The sequence below is a fragment of the Macrobrachium rosenbergii genome, chromosome 32, assembly GCF_040412425.1.
Source record: "Macrobrachium rosenbergii isolate ZJJX-2024 chromosome 32, ASM4041242v1, whole genome shotgun sequence".
NCBI lineage: Eukaryota > Metazoa > Arthropoda > Malacostraca > Decapoda > Palaemonidae > Macrobrachium > Macrobrachium rosenbergii.
The window spans coordinates 1,505,511-1,519,575 of record NC_089772.1 but is presented as its reverse complement, the minus strand read 5'-3'; the positions used below and the strand labels follow the sequence as shown (position 1 = coordinate 1,519,575).

Sequence of the window (14,065 nt, the reverse complement as noted above, 5' to 3'; positions counted from 1 at the left end):
CTGATTACCCAGAGTGACACGATTCTCCTTGGAGGTTCGGGAGTGACACGATTCTCCTTGGAGGTTCGGGAGTGACACGATTCTCCTTGGAGCTTCTTGAGCTTCTGAGAAAATACAGGACGATAATTCGGTTGCCCCTCTACCCAAGGGCCTGAAGAAACATGGCCATAGGAACACAGGTTACCTCTGAGGAGACCCATGCACCTGGTGCTTCCATGTTGCAGGGTCTCAGAGAGGCCTTTGACACAGTTCTCGAGTCCAAAGACGTGGGAGAGCACCAAGTACAGTAAATGAAGGTGAAGACAACAATATTGTTTCTCTTCTTCGATTTCTATACAAGACCACTGCTGTCCCAGGACTCTTACACCATTCCCGTGCAGGAATGTGGAGGAATGAGAGTGCACACACTCTGGACTTTTTCTCACTGAATCAAGCCACGGGTTCCATGGGAACCCGGGCAACAGCTGCTTCATGCCCGTAGACGAATCAAAATGAGTAATCGGCAACATACAGAGCAATAGGGCAAGAACTGCCAGCAAGAGAACCCTTACTCCCAGGCACTCGAGCTCTACAACATCTGAAAATACTATATCATTGCAAACGTCAAAGAAATTTTCAGCATATAAACCTTCCTTTGTACAGCAAAGGAATCAAATTCTCCCTGAGAGAACATATGAATTTCATAGAGCAAAACAAGTAAGTGAGGTGAGAAAACAGTATGAGCTTGTTGCCTTGGCAACTTTAAAACCAATTTGACACATCATAGGCTAAAAAAAATCATAAGGTCTGCGTATATCAGTATGAACCACTATATCAGAATACTGAATGTGTAAACTCAAAAGTAAAACAAGGAAATGTATTTGCATATATTATATAAGACATTATATTCATATATCAGCAATATCAACAATACAATAAAACATAAAAGTTGAATGGCAGGCAGAGAGAAGAGCGCACGTCCTTCCTCACCAATGGCCAAAAGCAAAGTGAATGTGTACCGACTGGGTGAAAAAAGTATACCTTTGTTTAACCAGACCACTGAGCTGATTAACAGCTCTCCTAGGGCTGGCCCGAGGGATTAGATTTATTTTATGTGGCTAAGAACCAATTGGTTGCCTAGCAACGGGACCTACAGCTTATTGTGGAAACCAAACCACATTATAGCGAGAAATGAATTTCTATCACCAGACATTAATTCCTCTAATTCTTCATTGGCCGGTCGGAGAATCGAACGCAGGGCCAGTAGAGTGCTAGATGAGAACGGTACCCACCTGTCCAATGAGGAACTACTGACTGGGTGGGCGGGACTCCCACCTGTAGCTGGTTTAAAGTTAAAACGGCTGGTCTCCAGCTGCGCAGAAGCATATTTCTATTGTAAAGACTGATGTTTTGTATACTGTGTAGGAACAAATAAGCAGCTGGATTTGCATCCTATCATATAAGTAACATATTCTCCAGATATAATCAAATATCATGAAAGCATAACATAAACAAACGAATCAGTCAAATGGCAGGAACAGAGGGAAGAGCGACACGTTTCTCTCTCTCTCTCTCTCTCCCCAGCCAAAAGCAATGTGGTAGGTTTTTTTTTTTTTTTGTTATTTTATTTTGAATGGGTTAGGTTTGAGATGGGAAACTTTATTTCTGTATTGAAAGAAACAAAAATAGTGAGAGGATGTTTTGTTTTGCTTTTGCATCTATGTTTTTGCTATTGGGTTTTTCAGTTGTTTTTTCAGTTGAATGTATTCAATAAATGTTTTTATGTTGATTACTTCCGGTTCATTCTGAGCTTCAAGGATGATATAGTATAAAGAAAAGAACAAAAAGAAACAACTTCTCTCCTTCTAGACCGCCCTTGTGGCAGTTTTTATGCGACTTAAAATTGATAAATGCGAAGTGTATTACTGCAGAACACTGGCAGGCGATGTATGGTACTGTATAAGCTGAACTATTTAGTAGCTTCATTCTTTAAAAACAATCAACTTTGATGAACTTGCAGTGGTGGTTTGTTTCAATGACCTTATGTAAAAGACATATTGTGGAAGTATAAGGGTGCAATTATTTTTTTTTTTTTACTAGAGTACTGATTCAGTGTCATCTGTTTGCACATTGTTGGTGGATCTTATACGGACTTGAGTATTGAGTATTTCACTCATCTTTTGGACAAACTGTCGTTAAATAAGGTCTGAGTTTATAATCCCTGTATTGTATGTCCATGTATGTAAAGGGAAAAGTATATGCAGAATAATTCTTTTGCTTGGATTAAAGAACCTAAGGTTGAAGGGAAAAGTAAATACTAAGTATATATATGTCCATAAAATCTGTCTAATCTATTTTGCATGTATTGCTGTACTAGTCTCTTATGCTGAACTGCAGGCAGAGAGTAATTTGTTTGATATGCAAATTTCATTGTTTGTGTTTAATCCTTAATCATTTAGTAGCTGTAGAAAGTTGGTGTGATTGAGTGTCTATGTTGTGGTTTGTCTTGTTAAAAAGCTTTACAGTTTGCATTTTAGTGTGTACATATATGTTTGAGTATTAGTTGTACGTCAGTTCATGGAATAAATTAATATTAAGGAAAATTAAGTCTGAATAGCCTTATATATTTTCACTTGAAACCATCTGCCTTTACAGTACTTTATTTGACACTTTAATTCTTCTGGCTCCTACAGCAAAGTGAATGCATACCGACTGGGTGGGAGGGACTCCCACCCGTAGTCGGTAGCCAACTACATACTAGACCACCTTGTTTAAGGTTAAATGGCTGGTCTCCAGCTGCGCTGAAGCATATTTCTATGTAAAAACCGATGGTTTGTATATTATGTAGGAACAAATACAAATCACTTAAAAAAAAATTTGTACTTTGTTCCTACACAAATACAAACCTTGTCTTTACATAGGACGCTTACCCTTTGGTGCGTGGATTTTGGGTAAATCTCTGAACCGACTGGTAGTTCTGCTCACCTGGGCCTCTCTCCCTGGTCTCCAAGAGCTGAGGAAGGAGTCCTGTGTCTCTGATCTGTTGAACATAAGGGATGTTCAACTGCCAGACTTCTGAGCCTTTTGAATTAATGAGTTTGTGTCATTATTTCAAAAAGGGCTTGGATGAACCCTTAGTGTTGGAGATAATAAAAGTCTAGTAAAACCAATAGGATTGTTTATTGTCAGGCCCTCTCGCCCCTTCCTAGAGAGAGGGGAAGGATTTGCATCTAATAATCTACTCTAGATTACAGACAGGGTACTCAGTTGTGTAAGCTGACCTACACGACACACCCAACCAGCATGTGATGGTTCGCCCTTTCCCTCTCTTCTACGAGAGAGGAATGGTAAAAAAAGAAAAGGGAGGAGGCCAGTCCCTCATTTACATTCTCACCTTAGGCGAGATGCTATCTGTCCCTCTAGGGGAGGCAGATGAACCACACAACTTGATGGGCAGCCACCACAGGAACCAAGGAAAAACGTATCATGGACCTGTAGGCAATGTCCCGAAGTTAGAAGGATGTGAGTGTGCTTTGTGGAGACCACACTTCTGCTCTTAATATACACTGTCGACTCCCGGTACTCAAGGGGGATGTGCACAACCCCTCGTGAGCAGCCATAATCTGCAAATACTTGACACCCCTCTGAAAATGCTTATAAATCCTATTTCGATAGTTCAAACACCAAAAAACCTGAGTATTTTAATAGTTTTATCACAAAAATTCCATTTAGTCATGAAAATGATATGAAAACACAGTAATTAGCGAATATTTCTCTATGAAAAATACTGCAAATAGGCGAATAATGTGTATCTAAGTTCCACAGAAAAATACGCGAATCCAGAACCGTGAATAGGCGGGGGTCCACTGCATTCAGCACGCCCATAGACCAGGCTAAATTTAAGGTCGAGAGCGAATATTTCCAACCCTGTGTGGGGACTCTTTACCAAGACAGTCGTAAAAAATATGCCAATTTTACCAAGTTATAAAACTTTTTTCTAATAATTTTTTTATTTCATTTTGTAAAATTATAATTACAGCTCACACAATATCAAACAGATAAGAACTAAAATCAGTAACAAATTCTGAGTATATTTATGGTACAATATTTACGAGACATCTTGGGATGGGGAGGTGCAGCACATTCCCCCACGAAATCTCAAGGCAAACTGATCTCTCCAGTACTGACTCGCTATCAGAGTTGCCATGAGTCATTTATGGCCCACTGAAGTGATTTCAACATTTTTCTTGCAAATGTGTTCAAACCTGTATGGCATGAAATCTTGATCATCAAGGGACGTAACCCGGATATAACCACAAAGCTATAAATAGATGTCAATTGATGTGGGCCGCTCACAAAGGGTTAATACCTGTAGAACTGACAGGTTCATCTGGAAAGCAAGGGACGGACCAAAGTCCCTAACCTCATGAGCTCCTACTCAGATTGTTCATGAAACCAGGAAGAAATCGTGTCCTTGGACACTTCTTTCTTGGTAGAAACAGTACTAACTTCACCTGGTTCAAGACCCCTTCAGCAAGTCGCGACCATGGCAAGCCCATCGAGACTTTGGTTCCCTTTTGGGGCCATCAAAAAGCTATCAAACAGATGATCTCCAACAAATTCCTCTGCAACTTGGGGGTCTGAGTCCTGGGGCATAGGACTATAGAGCCCTTCCAGGTCAGTCTTACTGGGTTACTTCCTCTACAGGAGAGGGACACTCACCAGAGCCCCCTAGTGATCTCTCTACCATTCGAGCACATGACTGGTCCAGTCCAAGACCAAACATGGAGCGTTTACTTCTGAGGTAGGGATGGGATGGGAGTGTGAACGTTCCCAGTCCCGAACCCTAGGCCTGTCCTGCTCCCGGAAAACTCCGAGAAGGTGGAAGGGACAGGTGCGAGATCCTTAGTGCCTTTACCGAACCTGCTGGAAAAGTTAAGTATACCTTAGTTTAACCAGACCACTGAGCTGATTAACAGCTCTTCTAGGGCTGGCACGAAGGATTAGACTTATTTTACATGGCTAAGAACCAACTGGTTACCTAGCAACGGGACCTACAGCTTATTGTGGAATCTGAACCCATTATACCGAGAAATGAATTTCTATCACCAGAAATAAATTCCTCTAGCCGAAGCCCTGATGGGTGAGTAAGGTCGTGGCCGGTCGTCAACCCGTGGTGACAACGGCAGTACGGTTTGGGGAGACTGGTCCCATTCACGCAAACGTGGACGGAGGCTGCATCAGGTAGAGCGGTCCCGAAGACAGGCTACAGTCTTCTTAGAAGTCGGGGTCTTTACAGTAGAAGAAGACTGGGAGGGGACTCCTCTTGCCTCTCACAGGTGAGCGGACTGGTAGACTGGTGTCACTGTTCCGGGACCCTGGCACCGTTCCCATACGGGAACGGGTAGGGGGTGAGTGAGCACCTGCATATTCTGAACTCACTCTTGCTGGGCCGGGCCTGGGTCCATAAACTGGGGACCCTTACCGGCCTGGGAAGGTGAATTCCCGGGATATTTACAGGTGCACCGGGGGTCTGTGGAACCCCGGGGCAGCTGTTACTCCCGTGCCTAGTAGATAGATCAGGAATTGCAGTATTGGTAGTACCGCAAACGAGAGATCCTGTAGCCTGTTCTGTGGAAGAAGGGTGGCCGTTAGAAGCCCTATGGGACTTCTTATGGCTGTGAGATGTAGCGTTCTTCTTCCTCCGCTTGCTAGCTTTGGAAGAAGGAGGGGAGGAGGTGACAGCACATGACAAAGACGAAGACGAAGATGACGAAGATGATTCTCGATTCCTCTTTTTCGACTACTTCTGCCGGTTGTGGCAGGTCTTTGGACAGCAGGGTGTGGAGACGGACGTCACCAATGGAAGACAATGTAGAAGGTAACATTAGAGGGTGCACACTACTGGAGGCATGACCAAATGTATCACCGACATAGTGATGGCCCTCAAATCGGTAGACACTGCAGCCGTAGACTGCAGTACTGTAGGTGACACAGTCACAGTTGTGGTGGCATCAGTACTGAAACCCTCAACACTCCACTCCCATGGGAGGCCTAGGGATGCCCTGAGCCCCTTGAGCTCCACAACACCTAATAAAACAAGTCGGGTTAAGGGAGACAATCTCCCTTAACCCGAGAAGGATAATTCCCCCTCCGAGCGAATGGAGACTGCTGGAGAGTCAAACTGGTCAACTGTTCCCCTACGTTGGCTCTCTACTGACAAAGCAGTAGGAGACATCAAAGGAGAAAACCGATCTCTTATGAGTGGCAACTGCAGGTGGAAGTTTGCCGGGGGCAAGAAGGAATCAGAGAGAATTCTTGGTGTCATCGGTAGAGTACTGTATTGTAACCTGATAACACCAGAGAAACCTACTTCTCTCTCTCCTCCTCCCGGGCAAACTTCACCCACCGTTCGAAAGGCCAGACACTTTATTCACTACACAGACTAATGGTTGCAATCATGCTACCTGCACGACGCACACAAAGTATGAGGGTTTATCTCCAATGAGGAGAGGAACCAATTACAAGGTTTGCTTACCAGGACAATGCCTAAAAACCAAAGGTTTCCTCTCCCCCAGGCTGATGCAAGTTAGGGGTTTACATCATAAATACTGTATAAGGCAAATAAATAAACACACTTGTATACCACAAAAATGAAAATCACAACGAATGTCAAACGGCAGTCAGGCAGTGATCCTAGCAGTTGTTTTGACTCAACGGCGGCCCAAAGCAAAGTGGAGTGCAGACCGACGAGTGGGTGGGCTTCCCCCTAACATCGGTAACTAACTACCTTGTTTGAAAGTTAACAGCCATTCCAGCTCACATTCGCAAGCATAATCCTATGTAACAACCTAAGGTTTGTATTTGTGTTGGAAGAAAAACAAGTTCCAATTTGGCAGTCAGCAAGAGCACAGCAAGGCTTCCTTACCTGATGGCGGTTGAAGAAAATGTGCTTGGTGAGTGGGGGGTCTACCCAACTCGCCTCCCTACCAGTACAGTAGTCAACTAACTTGTTACCAAGTTTCAATAACCAATTCCAACTCGTGTTAGGGAATATTCCTACATAAAAGGTTATAGCATGTCTTTCTATAGGAACCAATGCCATGTACAACCCTATGGCACTGACTGGCATACCTCTCTTGAAAACTGTGACTCACTGTACAAGCACCAAGTTGGAGGAATCTACGGGAGGCAAAGCCATCCTGTCCAAGTGCCTGGTGCCCTAGGTTTGGGAAGCTTTGTTTACAATTCATCCCTGTATTTACTTGATGACTGTATTAGAGACGATAATTTATGCAATGAAGGATGTCAAGCCAAGCACTGGGGCAATTTAGGAGGAAAATGAGGAGTTGGAGTGGTTGGACAGCAAGATAGAGACGCCAGGAAATAAAGGAGATGAATAGCAAGTATTTAAAGGTAGAAATGGGAGAAAACTCCACAGCTGCACTGAGTAGTACGAGTTAGAGAAGATGGACATCAAAACTGAAGAAAGGAAGCAAGGATGGAGGTAATGTTAAAGGCTAAAAAGTAGGTGACTATGCTGATGGCAATAATTTCCAGTAAGGATGACTTCAATGGTAGTCTAGGGTCAGGTTAGGTAAGAATCCAGGGGGGGAAGACCCCCACCCATGTAGAGACAAGGTGCCCGATAGCCTAGGTTGGGTTAAGGATGCCTTGCTACAGCTTCAAGCCACAGGCTATAGCCTATTACTGTTTGATTGTTACTGTTAACTTGAATGAATGATGTATTTTATCAACTGACTTTGTTGATATTTATGCACTGCCTAGTGTGCCCCCTGAATGTTGTACTACTTTTATGGGGGGTAAAACTACAGGTAACTCCACACGGACTGCCATGTTGTTTTATGGAATGGTTCCACTCACGCACAAGTCACTAGGGAGCCATATATTCAAGAAGGGATTGGCTAAGGAAACCTATTATAAAAGGAACTATACTAACCTATCCTAACCTAGCAGGCTGGCCGTGTTACTCTGTCCCTGGACCTCTCGGTAAAGGAAACTCCACCTTTCAATAAAATCTCCCCTGCAAGACTGTGCATGTGCGATAGCATTCCACGATGGCCAGCATACAAAAACATATAAGTTTTATTGTTTATTACAGTCAACTGCCAAAAAATAACAGTAAATTGGGTAATTCTAAGCCGTAGTTCCACGGTGAGCTAGACTATGGCAATTGACGTTTTCCTATGTTATTTTACTTGTTTTACAAGAATTTAAAGTAATATTTTGTTGGGCAGCTGTAATTAAACTGTAATTGACCTTTGAAGACTACCCGACGGGGTAGATCTAAGCCTGCATTCTGCGGTGAGCCCCCATCCCGCTCCATAGCTAATACAGCAAAATTGTAACCAGTAAACACCCCTAGGGTACGTTAAGTTGGTATTTTTAGGGGTGTTTACTGGTTACAATTTTGCCGTATTAGTTATGGAGGGGGGGTGGGGGGCTCACCACGGAATGCCAGCTTAGATCTAACCCGTCGGTATTATGTACAGTAGTCTTCAAGGTCAATTACAGTTTAGTTACAGCCGACCAAAAAAATATGACTTTAAATTCTTGTAAAGCAGGTAAAATAACATAGGACAACGTCAATTGCCACAGTCTAGCTCACTGCAGAACTATGGCTTAGAAGTAGTAAATTGTTAATAGGCTACGCAACCAAAATACTAAAGGAAAAGTAGATTACCAAGGTAATAGCCATGTGGAGCAACCCCATAGTTTTACCTTTTTTTTATCCCCTAACCTCTTAAAACCTTGGTTTCCCACTGGGGTCCCAACATCTCACCTTTATTGGGGGGGGGGGGTTGACCTAACCTGGTGGTTTTTTCATGTAAAAATTAAGGAAAAACAAAGGCTATGGTTCATTTGGACGATTTTGAAGTGTTCGAGTCTCGTGGCTTTGTATTACAATAGAAAGGTCCCTAACTTGTAAGGTTAATTCAATACATAACACTAGGCTATAGACCTGTGTCTACTGAAGGGTAGGTTACCCTATAATTGATCGCAATATCCTGTAATTGGTCGCAACACCCTGTGTTTGGTCGCAATACCCTATATTTCGTCGTAATACCCTATAACTGGTCGCAATACCCTGCAATTGGTCGCAACACCCTGTAATTGCTCGCAACACCCTGTAATTGGCCGCAACACCCTGTAATTGGTCGCAACACCCTACAACTGGTCGCAATACCCTATAACTGGTCGCAACTCTCCTCCGAGCAGTCTACCTAAGGCAGAGCAGGAGACGCTGCCACAGGTAGCTGTCAGGCGACATAAAATTCGACAGAAATCGATTTACCTAAAGCACATGACTAGCCTGGCTGCAACGCCACATCTGCGGGAATCTCGTCTACTTGAAAATTACTGTCATTCTGATTTAAAACGGATAAGGACAAAAACGGTAATAGCGGCATCCCATTGTCACGGTCCCAGCTGATTCAAACAAAACAAACAGGCAGGCTTCCGGCCGCCATATTGAACGGAAATGAGGTTTCTTTCTGCATTTCCGTTTGATATTTCAGTACGTCTGCGGACTGTTACTTTATACTTACAATTATTTGTGATTTGTTTTTGTCCATAACTATGGCTCGGGATCATGATCTAATGGATGGTTTTACTACTCCGGTATAATTTCTCGGCGGAAACGCACCGTAAGGAGTTTACTCCCTATTTTTCATGCTAGGAACCGCACTGTTGCCATAACAGTAAAAACGTTTTGATAATAACTCTAATTGACAGATATCGAAAATAATTCTTTTAGTTGATTATATCACAATCATAACTCATTTATATAGATTTTTACTGAGCGCAATTACTCGGCGTACTACACAAAAACTATGAAGATGCTAAAGAATAAGTCCTTAAGTCAGTGATGCCAGATATGAACTCAAAGGTTCAGTTTCAGTGTTGAGAATTCGTCTTTGTAACGGCTCCTTCTCGTAGTATTTTAATTACCAGGGGTCACTTGGGGCAAGAGGTCTTTTTTCCTTTCCTAACAATTCTTCTGTTTCATTCTGGTAGCATTTTAACAATCTCTAAACAGTTCTCATTCTACATTACCGCTTTCAAATACAAGCTTCAGTCCTTCTGGGCCTGCTACTTTACTGTTTCCTTATGCAGTTCTCAATTTTATCTAATGTGATTATTGTTTTTCCACGGGTTTTATTCAAATCTTGGATAGCATAAAAAAATCATAAAAATTTCCGGACTGCTAAATTCATCTGCTTTTATGTAATGACGGAATTCGGCCAACTCACTTCCATGCTCTAAGTTCTGTTCTTCGTTCCAAATTATATCAATTTTATTCTTGTGTGGTTCTCCAGTGTCTGACTAATTCTTTGGTTTTTCCTTCATTTAGTTTATTTTCTTTTCATTATATAGATGTATTGCATCCTTAGGTGTTTTATTATCTATATTTTCCTAAAGCTTTTCATTTTTACCCAGTTTTACTACTTGTTTTTAATATTTATGTCCTTTATTAAATAGGTTCTCAGAGTTCTTCCTTTTTCGGTCATATTCATTCTCTAAAGCTTCTTGTACTGTCCTGTATTTCTAATTTCTGTTCTTTCTATTTAGTTCCTCTAATTTCATCGTTAATCCAGGTTTGGCGTGTTCTTTTCTTCTACAACATATTCCCAGATATACGCAGAATATAAACAACGTTCTGTACCGCAGAAGATAGTATGTAGCCTCGTTTATACAAATTGCCAACATTTATAATTACATTTCTTAATCATTTTCTTACATCATAGTCATCCTTACTTTCATTTGGAGTCCCAAATTATGGTCGATCGATCTTTATTTTCAAGAACAGATATTTATAAAGAGATTCACTATAATCACACTGTATATTCCATGGACCTTGTGAAATTCCTAATATCACAGCAACTGACTTTATTGGCTTGTTTACAATCTAGTTGGCATAACGCCAGCTCGGGCATTGGCTTTTGTTGTTGTTTATGATTAAGCTGTCTTTGTGCCAGTACAGGCTCTTGCTCACAGAGCAGCGAGCTCTAACCCGTTTTAATACGGCCTGTTTACCATGTGGCTGACAACGCGAGTATCCAGGAACTACTGACAGAGGTGGCGTTCATCCCCTTTTTATCGGGAACTCAACATTAACTAGTAAGATTGAATAATGGATGTAAGGAACTGTATGAGAGAGGTGCAGCAAAATGCTGCTTTCCAAAAAAATAAAATAAAAACTGGTATGTGTAGGGTTACATAGAAGCTCAAGAAAATTCTAATGAACATGTTTTAGAATAGTCAGAAATTAATAAAGGCAAAAGTAGGGCATGATTGTCAACGTGTGTTCAAAAGGCAGCACTTTCCTTCATGGTTGTTCTCCATAATCAGCTGTTTATATTATTCTAGCTTCTTCTTCGTACTTCTGGCATGATCTCTGTTGCCTGTCCATCTGGGCCTGCCTGTATCGTACGTCTCTATCTGTCAAATTCAGATATATTTTGCTGTAGCCTGAAACAGACCCGTTCCGACCATCATTGCCAAGGTCTTTAAAACTCAATCGTTGCAGTGTTTCGTGTTTATTGCTCTCAGATTTCAGAGAAATCTGCTTTGACTAATGGCGAAGAATAGAGGGAAAGGCGATTTCATTCTAAACTTCTACCAATTCCGTTTTAGTTGACTGGGCAGTCTATAGGTCTCAATAGAGCTTCTTATTCATTTCAACACCTCCATTGTGGGAGGACCCATGGTGGCATAACGCCGGATTAAATTAAACTAACCAACACTACCTTCCCCTTTATAATTTCTTAGTTTTCAGGTTCTCCGATAAGAAGACTTTTAGCGTTAAATGAAACTGAGGATTTAAGCAATTCAGGCTTTCTCTTCTTGAATATCCATGGGCCAAACCAAGTAATGACTTAGATTTCCTCTCTCTCTCTCAATATCGTGTATCTATCTGTCTTGAAAGGCTTTTATTTACTCCAGTTTAAAAAACCCTATATTTTGAAAATAAATTAAATTGAACATGTGAATACCGAATGCTATAGTTTTGCTTGTACATCATGAAAGGTCTGGAAATAATCAATGAAATGAGAAGAAAAGAAGAAGAAGAAGAAGAAGAAGAAGAAGAAGAAGAAGAAGAAGAAGAAGAAGAAGAAGAAGAAGAAGAATACGAAAGAAAATGATTGATCTTTGGATTTGAATGAAACTCGGACAGGGTACTTCTCCATCCATCGTCTTTAATTGCATCAGAAATAACTTACAAAATATGCAGACTGGTAACACGCATAACTATTAATCTCTGTCATCACCAGTCACACGAAAATAACGGCTAAAATTCAAGTTCAATAAATCCCGGGCATGGATTATCGTTGCTCAGTTTCCATTTTTGTTTGAAGCTATTGTGATTCGTGTTAAATCCGTATTCCTTTTGGGTTATTAGAATACTGTTTATTAGCAACGACGTCCAAGAAGTCAGTTAAACTAGAAGCACCTCATCTTAACCATAACCACTAGAAAGATCAGATATTTAATTATGGACCGAGGAATTCAAGCTAGACATGATTTCTACAGTGTTCCAGATTCTCTTTTGTTTTCTTGTGATAAGTCTGAATTCCTTTTCACCGTAGGTATATCAGATATGGAATCGAAAATAGATGAAAAAGAAAGGACTAAGGTACAATATCAAAGAATAAAGCAGATTCATCTGCATTTGGATAATCTGCATAAAACCATCATAATCCAAATCAGTATCAACTGAACCGTTTTCCTGAAATGTTTAGGAGTATTTTAGCTTAAATATGAACTAAAACTGACTTCTTGTCTGAGTGCACCTAGCGACTGGGGTGTTCGTGTACTGATCCGTAATTTAAGGGCCAACGTTATTTATTGAAATCTTTCTACCCTTCTAAGCCCTAGCCTTCTTAAACTGCCGTCACGACTAGCCATAAAGTAAATAAAAAAAAAAACCAACAGGTGACGTATTAAAAAAGTGCGCTATCAACGGATGCAAAAAGCCTCACACTGCCTGACCCTATTACTACAATAAGGCCCCAAAAATCACACACTTGAATAAATAAGATTCGTTACATCTAGTCATTACCAAAACATCATCTGAAAACAACAAATTCCGGAGTTTGTATTGAGTCCGGTACAGAAATGAGAATACTCGTGTAATAATACCTAGATTGCTTTAATCAGAATGGAAGAAGGTATTTTCTCTAGTGATTTGGGATTTTCATTTCACAGAAGCTTTAAATCCCAAGGTCTCAGACATCTCTCCGATAAAATAAACTTATTTTATACCAGCGTCCAACATATCTTTAGTGGAATCGACTCTATATAATTTGTAATTTAGTATTTTTAAGGTGAAAAAGATGACCTATATTGGCTACTTGTAAAGAGGTGGTTTCACAACCACTACACACACACAATTGTAAATAGTAATTCATCCCTGAAAACTGAATTGTTACTGAAATTTTACATGATCTCAGATTTGTTACACTGGCCATACACACAAGGTCACATGGCAAAAACATTAAGTCTCCTACTATTCCCAGTTCCAATATATCAACATCAAATGCAAATTGGCTGAGTGATACTGATTTCCCTAACGATTTAGCCAAACAAAAAGGTTCAAAAGCCAGTCTACTATATTGTGAAGTGTTTGAATTGGTTTAAATGCTCTAATACGATGATTTCACAAATGATGGTTGATCCGAAACGGAAAGCTTGCTGCTGAGCTGTTCGAGCTAATCAAAATCCAGTTTCCTAAAAGACCCTTCGATGCCGCCGAAGAGATCCGACACGGTCTTGGGCTTTCCCGGCCTTCGGGTCTCGTCTGCACAGTGCTTCTCGTCCTCGAGGAACCAGTCCCTGTGGCTGTCCATTTTCGATAACCAATAGTCTGGAAAAATAAAAGGACGTCAAAACTATTTGTGCTCAACCTAAACGGAAATTAATGCACGGGTCTTAAGTCATAAACAGAACATGAGTATGCAGAAGGGTCACTGCATTGAAATCGTGAAACTGTGTTGAGCTAGTACTAAACACACCCCAGTAAGAATGGGAATAAAGAATATTTCAGCATTTTCTGCTAGATATG

At 41.1% G+C, this 14,065-nt stretch overlaps 2 protein-coding genes across 10 annotated transcripts in view; both read right to left on the bottom strand.

The window, feature by feature from the left end:
• Positions 1 to 9,697, bottom strand: part of Atac3 (Ada2a-containing complex component 3) — a 128,450-nt gene extending 118,753 nt beyond the window's left edge. The window contains exon 1 of one of the 5 annotated variants that reach the window (XR_010858077.1): positions 9,549 to 9,697. Coding sequence is in view for 4 of the 5 variants with exons in the window: in XM_067132710.1 (XP_066988811.1) it covers positions 6,908 to 7,111 (204 nt within the window). In the remaining variant the exon portion in view is untranslated. Of the gene's footprint in view, positions 1 to 6,907; positions 7,245 to 9,548 lie in introns of those variants that run through there. The other 4 variants (XM_067132711.1, XM_067132710.1, XM_067132709.1 and 1 more) reach the window with 4 other exon arrangements.
• A 2,482-nt stretch (positions 9,698 to 12,179) lies between these two features.
• The window catches only part of LOC136855609 (alpha-tocopherol transfer protein-like), a 117,480-nt gene continuing 115,594 nt past the window's right edge, over positions 12,180 to 14,065 (bottom strand). For all 5 annotated transcript variants that reach the window (XM_067132707.1, XM_067132703.1, XM_067132706.1 and 2 more), the window contains one exon: positions 12,180 to 13,867. In XM_067132707.1, the coding sequence (XP_066988808.1) occupies positions 13,713 to 13,867 (155 nt within the window). In that variant the 3' untranslated portion in view covers positions 12,180 to 13,712. The remainder of the gene's footprint in view (positions 13,868 to 14,065) is intronic.